Below are 25,057 nucleotides of genomic sequence, written 5' to 3'. Positions count from 1 at the left end.
GTACCTTGGGGGCTTTCTCCTGCTATCTGTAAAAGAATCTTTTGTGGTAAAGTGTCGTTACTGTATGATACTGTTGAAGCAAAGTAAAGCAGGTCAGCAGAAATGTAAAAGATAATAGAGACAAGCAACAGTCAAATTGTTTTACAAAAATCAAACAGCTCTAACAAAAACTCATTTCTTCTGATGTCTTTTCTAAATTAGTAGATGATGGATATATTGTGAATGTAACAAATTCATTCTAGTGCAGCTTTTGATGAATACTTGAAATTTTCATGAAGTGTTCGAGCTATGTATTCTTCTGAATGTGAATACTCGGGCAGAGTAAAACCTTGGTGAAGTAAAGGCTGTAAAAATAGACTATCTTTATGGTTTTAGAAAGGGGAAGTATGGCTGATTTGAAAGTATTATGCTACATTATTTCTCTTTTATCCACACAATCTTTTTATCCCCACAATCATCTGTGGGTTGTGTACTAATGAATAGTGGCCTTTTTATTGTGTATAAGGATATTTAAAAGCTCTCTGAAATCCTGCAAGAGGATTTGCAAAGCATGATTGCTTCTCCACTTGGATTTTAGTGGATCTCTGTAGGGGTTCTCCTCCACATGGAGGAATCTCCTCATGAAGGATCAAGGCTTGAAAATTCAGGTTGGAGCTGCTTGGAAACAATGACCCAAAGTGAAAAAAAAGCCAGATAAAAATGATTATTATTATCAGAGATAGGGCAGGATGCAAACGCTTTTAGATTTATGGCTAGTCATCAACGTTTAAGCTGCTCTTTATTCTACAGGTAACTTTTTGATAAAGTTATCCTGCTTTGGCACTCTCATCAATCTTCATTTTCCCCCATTTCTGGTTTACTTCAGGAGTGCAAGCCAGGTCTGTTCTCTTTTGAAATGTATTTACAAAACCCTTTGATTCTCTTTGATGTTTACACCTTAGCACGTGTAAACATGTGAAATACAAACTTTCCTCTTCCTCTGTTTGCCACAGCCAGTTTAGTATTGCCAGGGTGTTAATTAGGACTATGAAATGTCTGATATTTTATGCTTTGTTTGCATTATATCATAAAGAGAATATGTAATTGTAAACCTGCCTTTCTAGCTAAATGACTTTTATTGTCAAAGAGCATTTTATTTATCTAATATAAGCACCACATTAAACAGCACTACTGCTGGCTAATGGTCCTAATGTTTTACCAGTAAGAGTTGCACACATGTCAAGTTCATGACTTTGATACATCAATATTTGCATCAAGTAGTGTTTGTTTCTTGGGAGAAGTTAAATGTTGACCTTTGTGTGTATCATTTATTTCAAGAAAAATAATGCATATTCATATATGTAGTTTTTTTTCTTAAGTCTGCATCATAAAAGTAACCATACTAAAAGCTTTAGAAGGACATTATCTAAGAACACTGTTTGGGTGCAGAGAATTAAATGCTGAGAGACAGAACATGCTTTAAGCCTCCCCCATCTTTCCTTCTCATCTAAGATCTGCTCATTAAAAATAAAAGTGAGGATACAGCCCAGACGAAGAGTTTATTGATGAGTAATATGTGACATTCAAGTCAGTAGCTATATTTTTTAAATGTCTGCATTTTTCTTTTCCTCTGTTTCTGAAACAGCTTGAGAAATAAATTGCAGTATTTAAAAAAATGCTCCTTATTGGAACCTGTAGGATGGAGAAAGGTGAGAGGTAATGTGGGATATGCAGATGTGAACATTATTCTTTTGCCAACAGCAACAATGAACTGATAAAATTAACTGCAGAGATTCCAAAGGAAAATTTTAAGAATACTTTAATCTTCTATAATCATATAAGAGGATGAATTAGTAATACAGTTGTGTGACCAGTTGATTTTTGTTGCAAAGTTCCATTCATTTCTTCTAACTTTACAAAGCTTGCTGCCGTTCACCAGCCATCTACAAAATAATGACTTTTTTAAAGCTGTGATAGTGTGAAACTAAACTTTAAGCACTTCTGATAGTGATCAGTAACACAGACAAACAGGAGGATGCTGTGCCCACTCAAAGCCAGCCAGCCAGCATGTTCAAATCCTTTTTTACTTCTTAATGAACAGACATAGAACAATTCTCCAAACACTGTGTATTTATATTATTTTTAGCAAACACATTTAACTATACTGAAAAAGTAATCAGAGTTGTAATTAGCAGAAAGTAAAACTAATAAAGACGTGGTTTCAGGGATCATTGGCTTAAAGCAAATCAATTATTATCTTGTGAAATTTCCATTTAGTTTGTTTTTGTTGTTGTTGTTGTTTTAATTATTATACCGTTGCCAACATATTTGCATAGAAATACATGGTTGTAATAGAATAATGCTCAGAAGTACAATAGAAAAGATATGTGTGCTATTGCATGTGTTATGTATAGCATAATATGGAGAGCTAAGCAAAATAAAAAAGTAATGGAAAATTAGCTGTTAGTGATAAGAAAAAGAAATGAGTTCTATAGTCTAATTGTATTGAGAGCTGAGGAAAAAGATTGAGAGTGTCTTATTGAAACAATGAAAAATGGAAAATTTGAACTAAATAATAAAGATGAAAGCCTTCAGGTAGAAACAGAGAAGAGCAAGTAAAGGAAACAAAGACAACCACGCAAAGCAACAAATATGATACCACTGGTCTCTGTGGTCTGAGTCAGATCATATATCAGATTCAGCTGGAAATTAACTCAGGGAAACTGAAACAGCAAAATGGGGAATTATCATCAGCGTATATAACTTACTGCAGAAATACCAACTTCAATAGCTAGAAATTGATCAATGCTTTTTGGGTTTATGGCATGCAGAGTCTTTCTGTTTGGTGCAGACATTTTTTCTTCTGCTATGTTTCATAATGATTTGGCTAAATATTTTCCTTCCATTCTGCTTGATGATCAGTTTCCTGTCTTTTTGCTAACCTCCATGACAGAGATGTCATTTCAGCTGTGGCTGAAGACAATTATAGCTGAAGTATAAAACAAATCTAAAAATGCAGCCATTACTGGCACTTTCTTTAGGCCGTGCTTTGTCCTCAGCTATGCCGATTCAAGTCCAAAGCAAATGAAAAGATCTGTGGTCAGCTTTTGACAGAGGGAGGAAAAGTAGATTAATAGAATCAATATAAAGAAAAAAATTATCTTTAGCAGCTAGAGGTGTGCCAGTGTGAGTCTATGTGAAATACTGTATGGCAGAAAGGAAGAACTGATGTCACACAAAGTTGAACTCTGCAGAGTCTATACTGTATCTATACTGTAGATACAAACAAAAATCTGAGAGGAAAAAGAGATGGGAAGTTTAATTTTAGGGTAGGAAGATATTTCCTCAGGTTTTGTTTTGCTTCTTTGTTGTTTTTTTAAGAAAATAACTGCTGGTCAGTGTTTTTAGATGATGGATGCTGCAAACTGTTAACTGTCTTTGAAAAGGATTTGTTTTTGCTTTCTGAAACATGAAAGACCCATAGGCATCAGGTGTAAGTTATTTTTAATCTGAAGCCATGATGTTAGCTTTAGGTTTCCTTGAGTAGTTTAGAGAGCTTTTGTCAAACCATGTATTGTAAATGGAAATAAGACTATTATTGTTACTTTCAAGACATATCATTTACAGTTCTTTCTTCACCACACCCTCTATCTTTAATCCTGAGACAATTCTGTATATGTGATATCTGGGTACGACATCTTAAAACATGAAGGCCCAATTAAGAAACACCTTCACACAATTTTATTGAAGGCAAATTAGTTGCTGAGTGAACTAAAATTCATCCTCTCTCCAGCTCCAGAGCTGCACTGACATCTTCATTCCATGTCATCATAACTGTCATCTCCCTGTCCAGGCAAGAATTTCTCCCTTTTTTCCCTGCCCATCTTTAGGAAGATGTCTGGATTACTGAAATGGTTACATGCGTGTTTGTGGAAGATGGTACAATGCTGCCATTTTTTCTTTTCCTATATCCTACTTGCAGGTAGCAGTTACAAAAATGAAAAACAAGAATATTACAAAGTAACTTTCCTCAAATAGAAATCATTGAAAGATAACGCACAAGGAATCATGAAAAAAGATTGTACACTGTATGCTGCTTCCTAAATAACCGATAAGCTCAGAACTGCAGTCAGGATTTCACTTATCAACATGTTGATTTTTTTTTTTCCCAACAGTAATTTTTCTTGAAGATTTAACTCATTATTTTATGTCCTCATATATATAATTCCATGACATCTCAATGAAAAGTTGGTTTTTGTTAGTTTATGAGGTCATTTATGCAATTTTGGTGTGCATCAGAGCTCTTTTGAGGAATCTTGCTATCAGATTGTCACATAGCACATCACGTCCCTTTCTCTGATTATATGATTCTTACTGCTCTGTATTTTATTAGATTCTATAAAACACATTGGAGAAAAAAATAGGAAAATAAATATATATATTATTCTCTGAGCTTTGCAGCAGAGAAAATAGCTAGAGCAAGCAGCATCTCCCCTGGATTTTAGGAGAATGGTATTACCCTGCCTTTCTCTGAGATTGCTGGTTACCTTCTGTCAGTGAGCAACTGTCTCGCTGCAAAGCAGAAGCACGACCTCTTCTCTTTTGTCTGTGTTCAAGGCAATTACTTCTTAGAAAGTGGAATTTCTTCAGAATGACTATGTACAAGAGCAAACGCAGAAACCAAAGATGTAAGTAAAATGCAAACTTTTATTTTAATGCTCATAGAGAGGAGGGGAAATAAATCACCAGTTTCATTGAAAGCCATGCCTTGCTTTACCCTGCTTTGGTTAAATAACAGCAGAAAAGGAAGGACAAGATTCCCTGCCAAATTTCCCACCGTTTCGGTATTGTAAGTGCATGAAAGAGCTTTAAAACAAAAAAATTAGCTCACTTGTTACTATGGTAACTCTCAGCAAGTGATTGCTTTTTAATATCAACAAAGAAACAGCAATCAAATATAAGTTTTGTTCAGCCCACTGCCCTTTATTAGAAATAACGAGTGGCTAGTTATTCCTTTGCCTTGTCTGGGTTGGCACACTCCCACTTGATGGACATCTTTTTTGGGATTCGCTTCAGAGAGCCAGCACTACCAGAACTTTAAGGGCAGTTGATTTTCCTTTGCCACAACTTTCCGTGGAACTGACCAGATTTGCTTGAGCCACAGAAAAAAGAAAATGGGATGAAGGGGCATGCATGTGTCTTTGGGGTATTATAGAGACTCTGCTTCTGAAAATTCACTCGCTTCTAAGTGTACAGATTTCCTGGCAAGCACCTGTTTGACTCTTTAAATTGCAATAGTATCAGCCAGGGGAATTTTAGTAACAATTTTGCCTCTTCCAGACCATTATTGCAGGATGAGTGAGGCTAGCAAAAATGAAGTGCTGCAGGTCAGGTCACGAAGTATGTGTTACTGTAAGGAAATCTAGCAAGAGGCCAAGTAATAAATGGAGAACGTGTCTGAAGCTGAGAAAAAAAGATATTCCGCTAAGAAAAATGCCATGTAGGGACTCTGTGCTTTAAGAGGGGAGGGCAGGAGGGAAAGGCATATCAATACAAAAGAAGATAAGTTTGGACTTTGTTTGGACAGGGGCATTGCTTCTGTTCAGAGTTGAAGGGATTTATGCAGCTTTATTTCTGACCTTGGCTTTTATTCCTTAGAACTTAATCCTTATGGCTCTCCTTCAGTCTTTCTTTACCAAAACAGATGGATGTGCTGCATGTAGAAAGTTTTCAGGACTTAGATCCCTGCTAAGATTTCTGCCACAGAAATTGATCTGCTTAGCATTCAAATAAAAAGAAATATCTTTTTTTTTCTTCTTTTTTTTTTTTTTTTTTTTTTTTTTCCCCCTTAAAAACAATGAAAGGAAATTATTTCTATACAGGCAGATATTAAGATATTAATTAATCTAGCTCATTTTAACATATCAATTACTATTAGTGCTATGTAAAATGGGAGGTGTCGTATAGCCAGCTGCTTTCTTGCCTTCTCTCCTATGAAAACCTGATTGTGGAATACAGTAATTAAATTTGTGATCGGGTAACTAAGTCAGATTTTTATTTGCTATAGGAATGTAATCATTCACGAGAACTTTGCACAAGATTCTTTAAAGAATGCTTTGATTAAGAGAAGCTGCCTTCTTCCCCTTTCCCTTCCACTTCTACTGACCCCAAGGAGAATCTCTGATTTGCCAAGGGGAAAAGAATAAGAATGAAACATAATTAGAACAGTCAGAATGAAACAGAATCAAGCTTGTAACTGTGATAGTAGTTCTTGCTCTGTTTTCTGTTTTGAGCTATCTCTAATTTTATGATTCTGATCAATAAGATACTACACTGGAACTCTCTTTGTTATATTTGATGCACTGTTGTATATGTGGATGCTTTATCGCTACCTCTTGGTTAATTACCAATTGCAAAAGTCTCAACAGACAAACTTGGGTAATTTTGATATTACTTCTATTCATATCACTCAAAGCCTTATTGAAGGACAGATTTTGTTTTAATAATTGTCATTTTGAATTATCAGGCTTGTTGGTAGCAGCTGTGTTAAACAGTACACAAACATAATATTTTCTGTTCACTTAACATGCTGTATTTGAAACTTGAAAATATTTTTGGTGGCCTTTCATAAAAAACAATGAGATATTTAGCGTATAATTTTAAGTATAAGTAGGGTAAATCATTATTTATCTCCTCACTACATCTTAATAAAACGCTTGAACACCTGGCATAAAACAGAAGTGAGTTTATGAAGGCATTGCTATTCACTGAAATTTTGCTTCTGGATTAGGTGTATGCTGAAAAGTATTAAAAACATTGTTTTCCTAACACTTTTTTTATTTCTTCAGTGTTCGAAAAAAACTATAAAAGGATTTTGTACTTCAACAATTTGAAAACAGTCAAATGAGGAGGGAGGACTGGAAAAATAGTAAGATCGTGACCTTTTTTAACATAAAATATGGGGAATCTCTATTTTCATATTCTGTCCCAGGTACAAAATGTTACTAGAGAATTAGCTGGAAAATAAATAAATAAATAAATAAATAAATAATCTGCTTACCCATACACCTGCATGAATAGGATAAATATTCCAGATTCCCTACAAATAACTTTTCAGCTGCAGCATCGTACGTAACTTCTAAATTCAACACTAATTTTAATGCTTTGCTCTCACTGCACCTCTTGGTTTTAAGTGAAAACTTGAAGACTGGCACTCACATTATGTAGTTCATGTATGTTATTCTTTCCATTCATGGCTGTAACTGAGAAAAATCAAACATAAGTATCTCAGCAAGCTGTGGAACTTTTCCATCCCTAAATAAATTTTGGATTAAGGCTATTTCTGTATGACTATTTGTCCTATATACATACACACATCCTGAGTTTCCATGCAGATATGCCTCCGGATTTCTAGCATGCTTTATCCATAATTTAGGTTGTTAACAGATAGCTGTTAGGCTTGGTTCTTATTTCATTGCACAAATATAATGACTGAATGAGAGAAAACCGTTGTAAAAATACAGTCTTATAAACATGGAAAAACTGAGAAACATGCCCTGCTGCAGCTTTTCTGAAACAAAAGATTTGATTTCAGGGCACCAGCTGCTGAGTACGGTATGGTCAGGTTAAACCTTGTGGTAGGCTGCAATGCACCTGTGGGGCTTCTCTCCATGGAGAGGCAGTCACTCACAGTCTCTAAAGTGCCTCCAAGCCATATATGTTACCATTGCATACTATAACTTACATAGCTGGAATTTTATTTTATTTTATTTATTTATTTTTGTAATGAGAGGAAGGTCATCCCACTTCCTTTTATCCTTATGACAGCTCTCTCTCCTCACAGAGGTATCACAAGTTTAATTGTTTAGTCAGTTATGTTCCTTTGCCCTCACTCCCCAAATTTAATTTGTTCTGTCCTAGATTTCCCTTCATAGAGAGTGCTGTCGAAATTTATGTCTACATTTTAAAAGGGTTAAATAGATGATGGTAAATGGAAAGCAAAATAAATTATTTTCATAAGTTATGCTTGTAAATGCTGCAGCGTAGAATGCATGTGCCCCACACACAGAAAGTCATAATATCTTTGTCTTAAACCAGTGCAGTACTTCACAGAATCACAGAATTGTAGGGGTTATGTAGTCCAAACCCCTGCTAAAGTAGGTTTCCTGCAGTAGGTTGCACAGGGAAGTGTCCGGGTGGGTTCTGCGTATTGCTAGGGAAGGAGACCCCACAGACTCTCCGAGTTTCACTTCCCAGTGCTCTGTCACCCTCAACATAAAGAAGTTTTCTCTCCTGTCCATATGGAATTTCCATTGTCCCAGTTTGTGCCCACTGCCCCTAATTCTGTCATTGGGAACCCTTGAAAAGCTTAGAGATGTGCTGTCCACAGGGATAACTTTTTTTTCAAGCAACCTTGTCTTGTTGAAGAAGGAATTTATTGTAGATCTTCAACAACTGATGAGAAATTATATGAAATCCAAGTCAGAAGGAATATTTTGCCCTATCAGCTTCTTTGCATTGCCATCTATATTTTCTTTTATTGTTAAGATCCCACTTGGCATGTTTTGCTCACAGATTTAATGTTCTCATCTTGTGTCCACCTTTACAAGTAGCATAATCACTTTCAGCCATAAAAATAGATTTAGCATGTGTTGAACCTTATTATACCACTGTTTGATCAGCCCATGATTACTTTCATCTCCTTTTTGCCTATTAGGGTAATAAAGAGACTCCAGTACTGAGTCTGTTACTGCTCAAAGTAAATATCAGCCTCTAATAAAGCGTGTGTTAGGAGTTAGAAACTGGATAGTGAAATCTCATTGGGGAAAACAAGTGTAGTTACTGACCCAGATACATATGAGACAACTCTGCCTCATCCCTTAAAACATCAGAGACCCAGACAACAAGGGAATATCTTTTCGGCACAATATAGAGACAGCTTTCTTCACATAAAGCTATCCTAGAATAGCCCCAGGAAGTTCTTATTGCTTCATACTTTTTGAATAAGTCAAGTTCTGTGCAATTAGGAGTATCAGTAATAAGCCTGAGTAAAAAGACGTTCATGACCTGCAGGAGTAAAAATGTCATTGAATATTCACATCACATTGATAACATCTTTACAAGGAAATATACATATAATTGCTACTCAATAACTCAGGGACTTCGGGGATAGAAGAACTCTTCTTGTATCTTTGAAGGGAATTCATTATGACCTGAGAAGTTTGGCTTGTTTGAAATTATTCATTTCACAGTGTCATTAATAGTAAAATTTAAAACGTATGTCCCTCAGTGAAGCATACAGGGTAAATAAGCCAGAGCTTTTTCTTTGACATTTTTTCACGTCTACTGTATACTTCCAAAGCAGAAGTTGCTTTTCTGTTTCTGGACTGTGTAACTTACTTAAAAGTACTGGAAAATATTTGTTCCAAAAAGCAGCTTTTATGAGATTAATAAGCTGACCAAACTCTATGTGCCATACTTGATGCTTTCCACTTATTGTTTTTGGAGGCTGCCTCAGAAAGTAAAATATAGGTTTCGACCTTGTGAAGTAAATGATGGGAGGAAGTATTAAAAATGAACAGGAAGTTTTAGGGAATCAAGAATTTATTTATAATTTCTCTTGCATGTGAGAAGATGAGGAATAAACAGTGTCAGGACAAATACAGAAGGGACTGTTAAGAATCCAGTTTGGGAGTCGAGGTTAACTTACCTGAAATGTATCTGGGAAATGTAACAAAGAAGTCCAATAAACCTTTAAGGAGGAGGAACAAAAAACCTAACAGTAGCTTTGTCTTCTTTAAAAAGGTTATTATAATTATGTTGGGAGTTTTTCCTCACCTTGCAAATATAAATCAACTGAATTACGGGCAATAATTAAGTTTCAACAGAAATAATCATTGGAAAGCTAGGGAGACCTCATAAAAATGCATCAGCTATCATGAACAGTCATAAAAAGGGAATTGTTAAAAAAAATGGACATATGCAAATCACGTAATTTGGATTATGTGATTTGTAGAGTATTAGGGGAGTTAGAAAATGAACATACTGCACCATCAACAGTTTATATTTGAAAGGTCACTGAAAATGAAGCAGGTATCAGAAATATAAGACATATAAATGTAACACTGGTTTGCATGCATACAGCTGAGAATTCCAGTTCTCAGCTCTGCTCAGGCTGGGAGAAAATGTTGCAGACTTCACCAGTGTCACAATTTGTCATTAGTAAGACACCACTCATGGCGTGCTGGTTATCAAAACTTACATGTTCTGGGATTGAAGCACTCCAGTAATGACCTGAGATCTGGATTAACTGGTAATAGTTCTAAAATGTGAAATCAATTAAAGTAACAACGATTGGATCTAAAGTAATTGTATTCTAAAGGAATCTATGTAGATTTTAAATTGAGCAAACTGAAGTCCAATGATTAGATGGACTGAAGTTAGATGACTGTTGGCTAAAACATACATTTTTTGAGTGCAATCAGTCATGGAGACAATTTACTGAAAGTACATGCAATTTCTTTCTCTGCCACTTGGTTTTCAATTCAGATTGCTCATCTATTTTTAAAAATCACTTCATTGTGTACTATGGGCCAATAGCTAAAAAGTAATCATTAATACATTATAGTACATGCTACTGTGAAAGTCATAAAGAGTGCTATTGTATAGACTTAAACCCTCCAAATCCTCTAAAAGTATGGGAACCTTGAAGGGACTCCACACTTTCTCACTTAACATTACATGAATAGTAACCCTCTACCAGAGTCTCTGTACTGTGCTGTAGCAGAGACATCTACCTCCCTGCTCTGTAGGAGAAAAATCCCACTGGGGTTCAGACCATACAGTCTGCTGTCTTAAGGCAAAATCCACTGATACTCATTTTCTTAAAATAAATAAATAAATAAATAAAATTAAAAATAAGTGCTTGTATGTAAGCAGTGATAGGACAAGACAGAATGGCCTCACGTTGCACCAGGGGAAGTTCAGAATGGATATTAGGAAGAATTTCTTCTCAGAATGATCAGGTGTTGGAACAGGCTGCCCAGAGAGGTGGTGGTGTCACTGTCACAGAATCACAGAGTTGTATGGTTTGGAAAGGACCTCCAGAGATCATCAAGTCCAACCCCCCTGTAGAGCAGGCCCCTTTACAGTAGGTTGCACAGGTAGGCATTCAGGTGGGTCTTGAGTATCTCCAGAGAAGGAGAATCCAAACCCCCCTTGGGCAGGCTGTGCCAGTGTTCCATCATGCTCACTGTGAAGAAGTTCCTTCAAATATTGGTGTGAAACTTCCTGTGCTCCAGTTTATGGCCATTTCCCCTTGTCCTGTCCCCACAGACTGCTGAAAAGTGGTTGTCCATGTCCCTTTGACTCCCACAATTAAGATATTTCTAAACATTAATAAGGTCACCTTTGACAGACCCAGGTCATCCAATCTTTCCTCATAGGGGAGATGATAAAGGAAAGCCCTTTATCATCTTTGAGGACCAAAGAGGTGATCCCTGGAGGTGTTTAAGGAAAGGATATGTATCATACTTAGAGACATGGTTTAGTGGGCAGTATTGGTGGTAGGTGGGTGGTTGGACTACATGCTCTTTTCCAACCTTTATGGTAGTATAGTTCAATGATTCAGTGCAAGTCTTGATTTGTAAGCAAACTATTTTTGTTGTTTTTATAGCCAACCTGATTTTTTTTTTTCTGTTGCCTTTCATGTACTTTCTCTGTAAGAACAGAGCAGTAGAGAACACTTCCATCCTACTTCCAGTACAGTTCTTAAGCTGAAACACAGCTTGTAGCTCTGCATCTTCCATAGTCAAAACTACTGACAGAATGAAATCTTGATCTTTACGACACATGCAATCTCTTCTCAGTACATCACTGTGAGTTTTTATTACCAAACGTAATATATGAAACTAAAAAGCAGAGAGCTTCTAAGAATTGCTACAGTGACATACTTCCAGCTGTAACCAGTGATAAGATCAAACACAATGTGCATATTGACACCTTAATTAGAAAAAAATAATCATAGCGTTTTAAAAAAATGCATGTAAAGTCTCTCAGATAATTATCCAAAATCTGATAAAAGGATTCTAGCTGGTTTTGAAGCATCAGCCAATATCTCACTGCTACAGAAACTGTGACATCTTTATACTGTAGAAGTGTTACTCATATAGATTCTTTGTGAGTAAAATCCAGGAATATTTTTGAGAGTTCCTCTGTAAACTTTTCCTCCTCCCTTCAGACATGGCTCAGAAGAAACACAGATCTCAAGTGTGACAGGGTGACATTACTATAAAACTTGTGAGTGCACGTGATAAATATTTTAATTCCAGCTCCTATATATGGAGCACCCAGTCTTGCTTTTTTGCAATGAAGAAGTATTTCAGTCTTAAATTTCTGTTTTCCCCACTCCACCTCATTTCTTCTTCTTTTTTCTTTATTTCTTTGTCCACTTATTAGTGTTTTAAAAATTCTGATAAATAGACTTTGATGTTATCTTTATGTTATGGCTTAGAGTTACAGGTTTTAATTCCCCTATCTAAAACCAGGCATATCTCTTTCTTATTGTAGAAGGCTGCAGTGATCTCCACAAACTACTTTTCTTTTTTTTTTTTTTTTTTTTTTCTCAGATCATCAAGAAAATAAATGCTGCCAAGAAGGACTGCTTTTCTCATGCACACACAAATTTTGAATGCACACTGTTACAAGACTTCTTTTGACCCCGATGAGTTAGAAAATGCCTTAGAAAATCATCCAACTGTAATTCTTAAGATAGAGCACCAATTGTTATCCAAATTGCTGGTATCTGTCTTATTAATAGTCTCCAAATGCAGTTGTAGTGCTGATTTTGTTTCACCTCCAGGTCTGTCACAAAGCTGTGTCTAGGTGTTGCCTAATAGACCGGTTTTTACTGTATGTGTTTGCACATTATTTCCTTAGGACACACAGAAGACTTGGCACAGCTACTTGCAATGCTTAATCTTTTATTTTATTTTATTTTATTTTATTTTATTTTATTTTATTTTATTTTATTTTATCATTTTATTTTTATTTTGTTATGTTAAGTCAATACGTGCTATCAGCAGAGTACTGAAACCTAATGTCAGAGGTTCTAAAACATGTATCAGTCTTGATTAGTACTCTGAAAATGGCTTTTTCTATTCTATATGCTACTTTTCAAAGTGGAATAAGGAATAATTTTTTAAGACTTATAGTCTATAATTTAAAAAATGTTTTTTAGGGTGAGAACAGTGGGGAAGGGAGGGCTTGCCCTCAGTAGCTGAACTAAAACCCAAAGAAAATGTCAGAGATTTAAGTACTTACTTGTGTCTTATAAGATGTTATCCCTGTGCTGAGAAAACATTACAACATACAAAAGAAAACATTACAACTGAATTTTTGAGTTACTAGGTACTGATTTGATTGGCCTTCTCATTGGTATCATTTAAAATCTGATACTTAATATTTTTGACATCTTATAAATATGTACATCTTATAAATATGTATTCAAGCAAACATGGATTTAGATCTATCACATTTTTCATTACTATGATATGTCCAAAAATAATTTTCAAGCACTGAGATATATTTTTTCTACAACTTCCTTTCACGATAGCAGTAAAACTGTCAAACTTTTTGCCATAGTCTCTATGTATTTGTTAATGATCAGCTTTCCATAAGATCATCATTCAGTGTCACGGTTCCCAGTAATATATTTTAATATATAAATAATCTATAAAACAATGGATACTGTGTTTTGCTTGGCAATGATTATTTGATGCAGATGCAATGAGTAAGATAGCAAGTTTCTATTAAAGTAGGTTCAGCAATGAGTAGATTGAGGTGTGCAACATGGGAACAATTTACATCCCATATTACTTTCCGTACCACTTTGAAAGTAATAGTGAACATGCATTGGTTTATACTTTTGATAAAATTTGGCATTAAAAAGGTGGGCAAGTTTCCCGAAATCGTTATATATGTTGCAGATATTTCATGTGAACTTACAGTAAGCCTTGATCCTGACAGACACTTAGGTTCAAAATAGGTCTGCTTCAGTTCTTGTTTATTCTATCAAAAAGTAAAATATTTTCCTCCTGCTCACAAAAATTGTTGACTAAACAATGCCCTGAGAATAAATTATTTCTAATCAATAGAAGTAGGATTATTAATATCTCTGCTTTTATGAAATATCTTAGATGTGAGATTCATCCCTACAATGATTAAGTGAAAATTATTTTTCTGAACAAATGATGGTGATAACAGTTCTATTTGGATTTTGAAAGTAAACACAAGAAGTTGTATGCCCATATAACAAGTAGGATTTATGTTTTGACTGGTGTCTGTTTAGAAAGAGATGCAGGAACATATCATGAAATGCAGATTCTGTTGGTTGGACCTGCCCATGAATTCTGCATGAATTGTAAATGTTTGTGTGGCCACCACAAAATCTGATTTCTTTCTTCTTCATAAAACTCTATTTACATATATATATATTTGCACCATTATTTTTTTTACTTTGCCTGATCATATGTGCACATTCCATCTCAAATCAGACTGGCTATTAGAATTCAATTTTCTAAAAAAACTGATTAGCCAGAAATGCTATTGTTAATGTTCAAGAACATTTTTACATTTGAACTGAAATATTACTTCTACAGAATGTACCATTCATATTCAAATAAAAGATATCTGGAAATAATCAACTGCATTTTACTATATGGTCACCTACTGTCCAGAGATCCCCATAGGTAATATGAATTACCTATTGAATAGGTAATTTGAAGCATTTGAACATTCTGCAAAATCTTTTCTGTTCAAAAGAAGTTGTAGGTATATAGATTGCAATACAGGTAGAAGAAAGAAAAATTGTGTATATTACAGCTCTAACAGGAAGTTCAATGTTTTTTCAGAGATTTACATTTCTCTTATGTAACGTTCTCCCTGCCAGAAATTTATGAGCCAGGAACATGATGAACAAGTGCTGTATGTTGAGAATTAAAATTAAAGGGATATGGTTGATATAAATAATTCACTCTTATAATTTACTTCTGACTTGTGTAATGCAGTTTAAAATCAAAGATATTCTGTGTGCAGTTAGGTTACTTGTAAGTAATATAAACTGCTTGTGGCACCAGCAGAATTCACAACATGTATCAGAGAGCAGAAGGGAAAAATGTCGAGTGACAATTTGCCACCTAATGTCTGATGAAAGTCAGTTTTAGCCAGTGGGCTTTCAACAGCAGTTTGCGCCTTTGAACATCTCCAGATATTTTGTTTTGCTTTATTGATTACTTTTATATGAACCTAGTTTTTGGTCACACAATACTAAAATCAATAAGAAAATTCACATTGCCTGAAACAGTGGTCATAATAGAAGTCAAGGCTTTATTGCTAAGAAAAAAAGTGTCAATTATGTTGTCCTCCACATTGTGTGCACAGAAAGCAGCCATATAACCTGTCCTGGGAGCCCTTCCTTCTGGATTTAACTTACACCTGAAGGGAATGTTGTGCAAGTCAGTGACCGTTTATTCTCTTTATTCAGCTACTTAGTTGGGGTCTGTGTTGTAAATGTCCAGTTTATCATCATGTCCTGTAGTGGTTTGCTGAGATGTAATTTAAGTTGCTACCATTGTTACACAAGCATTAATGTTTTGGAATTATTACCAACTTAAATGTTGCATCATCAAAAATATTCTAGTCTCCAAAGCAATCTGATTTTTCTACATGTGACTCTCTAAAAACTCCAGGATCTACCTGCATGTGAACAGTCTTCACATTGTTACCATTCATATATGTAGGTATGACTATACACTAAGACAGCATTCAAGCTGACCTCTTAAGTCATTTCTCCGTAGTACCTACCTCAGGCAAGCCAATGATAATCCCACCCAACTCCCTTCTCCAGTTTTCCTCTGTAGAGGGCAATGCCTAAGGATGGGCAGCAATGGGGAGCAATGCAAGGAGCTCAGCAAGGAGTGAAATAGTACTGTACTATTAAACACAAGCTTTTGGCAGTCTTCTCTTTACTAATGAAAAGCTGCTTATGCTTCAAGCAAAAGCAAATTAGGCAACCAATTTATAAACCATGGCTATGAGATTTTTTAAGGAAAGCTATAAATGAATATGCTCATACTGTTCGCAGCAAAGCTATATGTTCTCTAAACAGAAACTAGTCAGAAATATTAGAACATTAATGCATTTTAGCATTTTGTGTGACAATATATGGATTTAGCACTCTTCGCTTTAGAAAACGAGCTTAGGGCAGGATTTGAGTCTGTATTGGAATTTAAAAGGTTTAATAACATCATATGTATCTGAACATATTTTTTAAAAGGTTATTGACTGGTCTTTTTATAAAGATGCTTGTCATATGATAGATTCTATTCGACGTCATGGCAGAGTTACTGTGAAATACTGAAAGATATATCTAATGAAAAATGAAAGTTCTTGATACTAAGAAAAACCTTGTTTTGTCCTTACTAACTTGTTTAAAGTAACACGAGGAAGAATAATAAAACTTACTAAAATGTTCTGTAGAAAGTCTCATAGTTATATGCTATATATGCTATATAAGCAGGACATTGTCCTGGACTGTGATCTCTGGTCTTCAGTCTGAGCCCTTAATTCCCAAAGGTAGTTGCAGAACAAGCAGTTTAGAAATCAAGCTCGGAGACAGGGAAAGCCAGATTCCTCCCATTAAATTGCACCACTTACAACTTTTCCATACCTCCTTTAATCTATAGGGCACATATATCCAAGAGCCTTTTATTTTACTTTTTTAATAACATTCTGTTTCTATTTATACTACTTTAACAGAGCAACTGTTTTCTTCAAAAATATTCTGTATTATTAAATACTGTTTGATCATTTATGCATTACTTTGTGTTTCCTGTTATATATCTTAAAATAAGTCAAGTGTACAGAAGAAGAGAAAATGGTGCAGAAGAGAGGAATAGGAGCTCAGGTCATTCCATTCTGGCCAGTAAATTGCATTTGGACAAGGGTCTGTTCCTGTCTTTACTTTGGGGAAACAAGGTTGAATCCAGTTTTGAAAAGAGGAAGCAGCATCCCAAGTTTTGCCTCTGAAGGAGATCATGTGCTTGCAGACTTATGAATAACCTCACAGGGAGGATCTGGGATTAATTCTTTGTCTGTTGTTTAAAATCTGTGCATTCTGTTCTCTTTGTGCAGAAAAAAAGTTCACAGAGTTTGCAGCAGCACAGTTTAATGGAAGATTATAAACCTATGTTACTTCTGCTATGATCCACTTCAGCTGATAGCTTTACCTGTGAGGACCAGGGATTCTCTATCTGAAATATGTCTCAAGCAGCTGGAAACTCAGCAGGTAGCAATGAACCCAGGAATAATAAAGATGGCTGTAGCTCCTATATGTCTTTCATGGATTTTAATTAATTTCCCCAGTGGAACGATTTCACAGCTCCTGTAGTAATTCCGGTGATATTTATAAGGCCTAAGAAAGTTGTATACTGAAGAGATTCATTAATTATCTAGCATAAATTCATCCTTCTTTTTTTCCTGATGTGTAATCAACCTGCTATTTATAATGCCCTTAATTTTATGGCGTGTTAGGCTGCTACATAGTCTTAAATAGTGTGTATCTAATTAATGCTCTCTGATTTCATCCACACACATGAGCTATTCCTTCTGGCACCTTTCTTTCATTATCAGCATACCCATATTGTTCAAATGTGGTACATAACAAGCATTATTTTATCCCTGACACACAAATTGTAACCTTATCTTGTGATGTATAACTGCTGACAAGGTTCTTAAATAAAAATGAGACTGCAGTCCCATGACAAAAGACCAACCAAGAATACGTGCAGGTCATACCTGTTTCATTTCCACAGCTGTATAAATTTGATTTGCCACAAAGCTTCTTAATTATTTTGATCATTGAATCAGTCTAGTCAGGAAAGGAGAGAGTATTAACAAGGGCACTGGTATGCTCGGGATGTGCCTTTGTGAGAGTAATTAGCTTGATGCATGTTTTAATCAAACCCGAATGTGCATGGCCTTTGCTAGATATTACTTCAGCTCACAAACAGAAGAAATATATTTCTTCAATGATTTTAATTTTAAACTCCTTTAAGAAATGTAATTTTGGTGCTTACTGTGATCGTGATAAGTGTGACCATTAAGTTTCTCACTGAAATATAACCATGAGTGGATTTAGGAACACAAGTCTCTGTGACAGATCTTAAAACTGCCAGGCCCTGGATATGTACAGTGAAGTTCATAAGGACTGCTACTGAAGCTCGCCTGCTAAATCCATCAGCATCAGCCACAAAAGGGAGAAGCTAAGCTGGCTGATAAACAACCCACATAAACACAGTTTAATCTTTCTCTGCTTGTAGAAATGGAAATAGGTAATATTTTTAATCTTTGAAAATTGTTAAATGTGCAATCACTGCAGCTTACTGGGGGGAGCACTTAGATGTCTGTATGCAGTGCTTAGTGCTTGACTGGCTAGCACCAAACTATATTGTTCATCTGACAGTACCAGAGGCAAATGAAGTTGGAGCGTGCTGTAGGTCACTAAAAAAGTTATTGTATTTCAAAAAGTGTGCATGAATTTTGATAAATGAAATTATTGATCTTTTTAAAGCAAGAGGTAAATTTAGGTTAATTCAAAATGAGATCACAAATGTTCTTTTTGTGATATGAATCCTAAAATGAATAAAGCAACATAAAAATACATATATCCATGTTTGGTAGCTGATTTGTTCTCCAGCTTGTGCAATTTCTAGTTATAGTGTCTCATACAAAATCCTGTGAATATATTAATCCATCTGTATCAGAACTAAGCTGTTGCCAGCCGGGGTTTAAAAAGATATCCCTTTTGTAGCAGATATGTGCTGACAGTATGTATCATTGGAATCCTCATGCAGGGTGTTTGTCATGGGCTATGTGCTTCCAGGCTAATGCAATTTTTCTCATTTTAACATAGCTGCCTGTCACAAACATACCCTATAGAGGAGATATAATCATCTGTCAAATCTTGAACTGGAAATGCTCAGGTGCTTTTTCTGAGCAAGCATCCAGTGAAGCCTTGAGGAGGAAAGTTTTCCTGGGCATGATGCCAGTTTCCATGGGGAATTCATTTGGATTAAGGGACTGAGTCTTTGTTTTGGGAGTAAAGTGTATTACCCGTGTCAACTGGTGGGTGCTCTGAGTTAAATATGAATCTAATGAGAAATTGTGTACTTTAGTGGAGGTAAAGAGTTTGCTGTGCCTGTATGTCCTTGTGTTTGGAAGACCATTCACTCTTTATTTTGAAAATCTCATCGTACCACTGGGTGAGTAGTAGAGATGTGGAGAAGGAAGGAGGATGAGAAAGACCTATACATCACTATGTCTATCATTTCATAACTCAAGTGGGAGAGGGAGAAAGTGCTCTTTCCAGGTGAAATCCAACTGTGGTTCCCTGGTATCTCACAGATTACAGCTCTGGTTTTCTCCTTGACTCCTTACTTTGGCAGTGATATGCTTATGGTCTCAGTAGCTCCTTCTGACTTTCTTAATCCTTCCAGCAGAGATCCAGATAGTTCAGAAATAACACAGTCATCATGTTAGTCATACAGTCTGACACCAGCATGGAAATCAAACTACTAATAAGCTTTTTCCTGGCTGTAACACATGATTGTTAATTCTGTGATAAAAAATGCATATACCTCTTTCAGCACAGCAATTTATGTTGAGAGATAAAAGTACAACTTTTTAATTAATTATCATATTGGAAATCTGATATTAGAGAGAACTGTTTTGACTGAGAAATCAGCTATGACATGTCTTTCTTCAGGCTATTTGCATTAGAAGAATATATTGCTGGTATAAAGCAAATTGCTTGCCATCATCTTCAGTTACAGTGAATTTACAAAACCAAGCTTCCCTGAGGGCAGAATCTATCAATAGCATGACTTCACATGGCTTCAAGTTTCTGCTCGCCAGCACTTCTGCTTGGTTGTGGCTTTTCCTGTGGATCGTGACTTTAAAATTAGGATGAATTCTTACTACCTCTTCATTTTATTTTTCTCATTTTAAAATTGCAATAGGACCAGTTAAAGAGAAAAATTACAGATATTTGCTTTTGTAATGCTTTCTGCAAAGACCAGCACTCAAGAAAACTACTGGAGCGGTAATAGTTTTAAGTGAGGTTTATGTGGCTCTTAAAAACATTCTATATTTTTAATATGCAAGCATAACTGAATTTTATATTATTTATACCAGTTTTCTTTAAATATTTGGCTTTTGTAAACTGAAACAACTCATTCAGTATTCTAGCAACAGCAAGGAGTTTGCATGGTACAGTATCGAAAAGGCTGAGTTCTGCTTACGTCACAAATTCTACGTCACTGCAGTGAATCATGGAGTAACCTGAGTAGAAAACTATTTTGTGTTTTAAAGGGATAGAAAAAAATGCCAGTTTGGATCCTTTGATTTGAGCATGCAATAAAAATTTCAAAAGATAATTTATTAGTCAACATCTTTAAGTGGAGAATCTTGAGTTTAAGTATGTTATTTCTATCTGTAGTTCAAGAGATGCTCCACAGGTATGGGCAGGAATTCAGGGTTGCAAATAAATAAATAAATAAACAAACAAACAAATAAATAAATAATAAAACCACCTGTGTTTTATTATATTTAAAAAGATATATTTATTATGTTTTATAATGAAGCATCTTTTAAAATTATTATTAATATCAGTGGATCTTATCTTCATTTATCTGGAAAAAAATAAGTAATCCCTTTGCAAATAGAATCACATCCTTTGTTCCTTTTCAAGATTTTCAAGATTTTCAAGGCCACCACCCAAGAATCTGTATGTGTTCTGCTGCCTTCTTTCTTGTTTCATTTTTCGCCTTTAGATTTCCTTCTCACTAAGCATCACTTTGTATAGTAAACAGACTAAAGAATGGTAATCCTTTCAGTCAAGATCATATTAGATTTACCACCATGTTTCAGCTGGTCCACAGTACCTCAACTGTATTTGGGTATTCCCTGCCCTCTGTTTAAGGTCAGTTGTTGTTTCATTATATATCCACATGAAGGCTGATCCTTCAGACCATTCCTTGTGTCCCTTGTTTAAAACCTCTTATTTTATTCTCTGTGATCTTACTTATATCTCAAATCACAAATAATCACTACCTGCAAAAAGAGTCAGACCACTTATTTATTCAGAACTTTCATATTTTGCTGGCGGTTTTATCTGTGATAAATAGCTGAAGATGAGTCACTTCAATTGATCAGTTTTTAGAGAGATGAGAAACATGATTTTCCTATATCATCATAACTTTCTTTTCCTTTATAATGATTATGAATCAGAGATGGATATAAATCTGCTGTCATCATATTTAGTGAAATATGTGCAAAGGCAGGTATTAAATGTGAAAAAAAAATTTAACATGTAAACATTATTCAAGCCAAACTGAAGAAAATAAGTTGGTATAAACCATATATAGATAACAACTCATGTCTGCAAGTCTTAAATGTTACAGTTATTGGATGTATTTATGCAGCTACATTGAAATATAAGTACCTTCAGCAATAACATTTGAGATTATAGTAAATAATTATTCACTGACTCTCAGAAGATTGCAAGACACTACATTCATCTATGACATCTCTTTTAGGAGTCTGTAAGTCATGATTGTTTTGTGCATGACTATGGCTTTATCTTACTGGCTACTAAAAGGAGATCAGCTAGTAAATGTGCTAAGTCATATCACAGGGAGCATCCATGTTGTCAGCAGGAACATACCCAGAGCTCAGCCTGAGCATGATGTAAGTGACAGGGCTGGCTGCAGTGTTGGAGTGTGAAAAGGCAGCATTTAGAAAAAAGGTGACATCAGTCAAGTAAATCATATCTCTAAGCTAACTAAGTTCAGAGCTGCGAAGTACACTTTTTAACACTTGATGACAAATTGCACTATGTTTTGAACATCCATGTTTTTAAGGTCTTCTTTGCACGGGATGAGCAAGAAATACCAGTTTATCATATCAAGAGGCTGCACTAGCTTTATACTTTGCCCATGGCAATGGATCTGGAACTATGATGACTTCTAAGGTTCCTTCAAACCTAAGCCATTCTATGATTCTTCAGACACCATTTGCAATTGTGTCATGTAGAGGGTTCCTGCAAATGGTATAGGATCACTGTATCTTTAACAATTAAAGATCTTTGCTGAAAAATGCAGAAGAAACACATAGGCTAGAAGAAGATTTTTGGGTATCCTGAAAGATTTATTGAAAAATACAGTTCATAGATATATCTTAGCCAGATCCAGTTATATTTTTCAACTAAGAAAAACTGATGCCAAACCTGATTCTATTTCATGAAGAGGAGAGAGGCAGAAGTATAACACAAGCTGTTGTTCAGGCAGATCCATTGGGTGGGTAATGGTAATGACTGAAAAGCTTCATAAATGGTACAACTGGCCCTGAAAGAAAATTCATATCTCAAGGTCCTAGTAGCTTTTTGGCTTTGTGCTGTAACACATTCAGATCACTCAGATCCCACCCAATATCATGGGCAGATGCACCACAGCAACAAAGGCCACCATGAATTTTTCACAAATTCATGTGAAAAATTGATGATGAATTGACCATGGCTATACTATCCATATAGTAATGTGTGTGTTTGTCAGTTTCATCTGTAACAGTCAATTTTTTGGCAATTACCTTACCAATTCATTTTGGAAGCACAAAGGAAATGGGGGAAGATGGAACGGTGTTTAATTTATTTTTGAATGATCAGTTTTTAATGGATTGACAATTTACCTTTTGGGAGTAATTAGTTTGGAGATAAATGTAAATTAAATGACAGGTTTTTAGTTTTTTGTTGCTCAGTGGATGAAGCCACTGGGGTCAGGATAAACTGTCTCTTCCAACATTATTTTACAGACTGACTGCAAAGAGATAACTCTGCTGTTATTCTAATTTAGAACAGTTTACCATTTCATATATTGGTTTTGGTTGTAACTCAGATATGGCCATTTCACTAAAAGGAAGTTGTTGCTGATGATCTATGAGAAAAATACTGATGTTATTAATGAACCACATCATGCAGTTACAAATTCAGTACTTCATTTAACACTGGAGAAACCTGTATGAAATGTTCCTGGTTGTGTGGACACATCATACCTCCTTGGTGTGTAGTCTCCTGCTGTGACATGACACAGCACATCTGGATGCCATGTATGAGGTCCCTCTGGCTTGACTGCCTGCATTCCAAAATGGATGCAAGGTATCAAAGGTGGAGAACCATTCCTACTGAACTGGCACTGTTTGTTTCCATGTGACTTAATAAATATGAAGAGTTTTGGCCCAATAAAACCTATATTGTAATTGCCTTGGATACAGCTGCTGTCAGGGACACTTGTCAACTGTGTTCAGTCCTCACAACGTGGATTGTGTATAAGAAAGCTTAGATGTTCTGTAGCTCATTAAGATAAAAGAAAGACCAAATTCTCAGAAGTGATCACCAAACAGAACATCCTGTTCTTGGACTGGAAAGAATGAAGTGTGCTGACTTTAGCAAGTTTGTGGGGGAGAAAACAATAGGAGAAAGAGCTGCATTTTAAAAGTAAATAATAGTTGAGCTCTTCACAAAATACAGTTAGTTTTGTATTTTGTTGTTTTGTCCATTGTTCTGTTGCTTTTTGGTGTGGTTTTTGTTTTGTTGTTTGACTGTTTTTTTAACTCACACATAAACTGATAACCAGGTTAATGACTGAAAGAATTCTTTCCAAAATGAAGTATTTTGGGAGTGTTACCCCCTGTTTGGCACTGTTATGTCTTCCTTTTTGCCAGTTCCACAGAAATTCAGGCCTTCAGATTCACACCTCCACTCACATTGCAGGAAATCAACACCGCAAGTTTCTTGCATAGTTTCTGATGCTGGATAAAATGGAAGTTATGGATATAATTTATTAGTTAAGTAAATAAAAATATACCTCAAAAATAGAAAAAAGAATAGTACTATTATTTTTAATTGTATACTTTCATTTAATTAAACTTAAAAAAAAATAGGTGTTCATGTTTAACTGTTAGTACAACTAGTGAAAGCAAATACTAGTGAAACCCCCATTAATATTCTGCAGAAATGGCAATCTGTGGAAGCATGAAAAATTGCTAAATATGTTTTCTTTATTCAAAATATTCCTATTTTAAATATGATGTTCCTAAAATAAGTATTAAATATCTTTTTAAATTGATAAATTTAGGGTGATTATTTGTTGCTTTATAACATTAATGCTAATTAGGATTTTTTATGTTAATATGTAAATAAGAATTAGTAAATTAGAATAATTTGTAAACAGATGTTATAAAAATATTCCTCTAGTGTGGGATTTTTGTTGTTTTTTATGTTATCTGTGTTTTCCCCTAATTTAAAAATCATAGAATAAAATTTGAATTCAGCTATAGATGTGATAAAAACATTTCCTAGATTAGAAAAATTTGGAACCTGGCAATCTGTCCATGGGGGATGTTTTTCATATGGAAATTGTCTAACAGTTTGTTCTTTTGATAACACATGAAAAATGTATGTGGGTATTTGCAGATCCAAGATTACAGGCATGCTTTGTAGAGCTTCAGAATACTCAGTTCGGTACTTAGAATCTGGCCAGCTCTCCGTGCTGCACTGCTGTAGTATGCTCCCACACATGCCAGAACATTTCTCACAAGGCAACCCACAGCCTGGTATGTGAGCTGAGCTGCCTGTGAAGCAGTCAGAAGTACAGAGATGAGCAGATGCAAAGCAGGACGTATTCAGTTTATGAACACTAGGAGATTTGAGTAGAATACTTAAATTCTCAAAGGGCCAGAGTTTCAAGTGCCCTCCTGCTCCCCGTATCCTACACTCTGGGCTGTATTCCTCTTCTCTGTGTCAGTAACAGAACTAATCTCTGCTTTTCAGCTAGTGTCCTAGCGGAAAAAAATGCACTGAGCACCATCCATCACAACCATCCTCATCAGCATGTGTCACCAGTGATAGCCTATCCTGAATAACCTGTTGAATCCAAAAGTGAGTCACCATTAATTTCAAGTGAATTTT

The 25,057-nt window shown here is 35.4% G+C and overlaps 1 protein-coding gene across 16 annotated transcripts in view; it reads left to right on the top strand.

Annotated features, from left to right (window-relative positions):
- Positions 1 to 25,057, top strand: part of RALYL (RALY RNA binding protein like) — a 360,553-nt gene that overhangs the window by 248,139 nt on the left and 87,357 nt on the right. Inside the window, exon 1 of one of the 16 annotated variants that reach the window (XM_015855863.3) lies at positions 4,535 to 4,667. The exons of the other annotated variants lie outside the window; for them this stretch is intronic. Coding sequence (XP_015711349.2) covers positions 4,631 to 4,667 — 37 coding nt within the window. The 5' untranslated portion in view covers positions 4,535 to 4,630. Of the gene's footprint in view, positions 1 to 4,534; positions 4,668 to 25,057 lie in introns of those variants that run through there. 16 annotated transcript variants of the gene reach the window in all.

This window comes from Coturnix japonica, chromosome 2 (genome assembly GCF_054131305.1).
Source record: "Coturnix japonica strain WE chromosome 2, WE-NBRP24, whole genome shotgun sequence".
Classification (NCBI taxonomy): Eukaryota; Metazoa; Chordata; class Aves; order Galliformes; family Phasianidae; genus Coturnix; species Coturnix japonica.
This window is presented reverse-complemented; position numbering and strand designations above follow the sequence as displayed.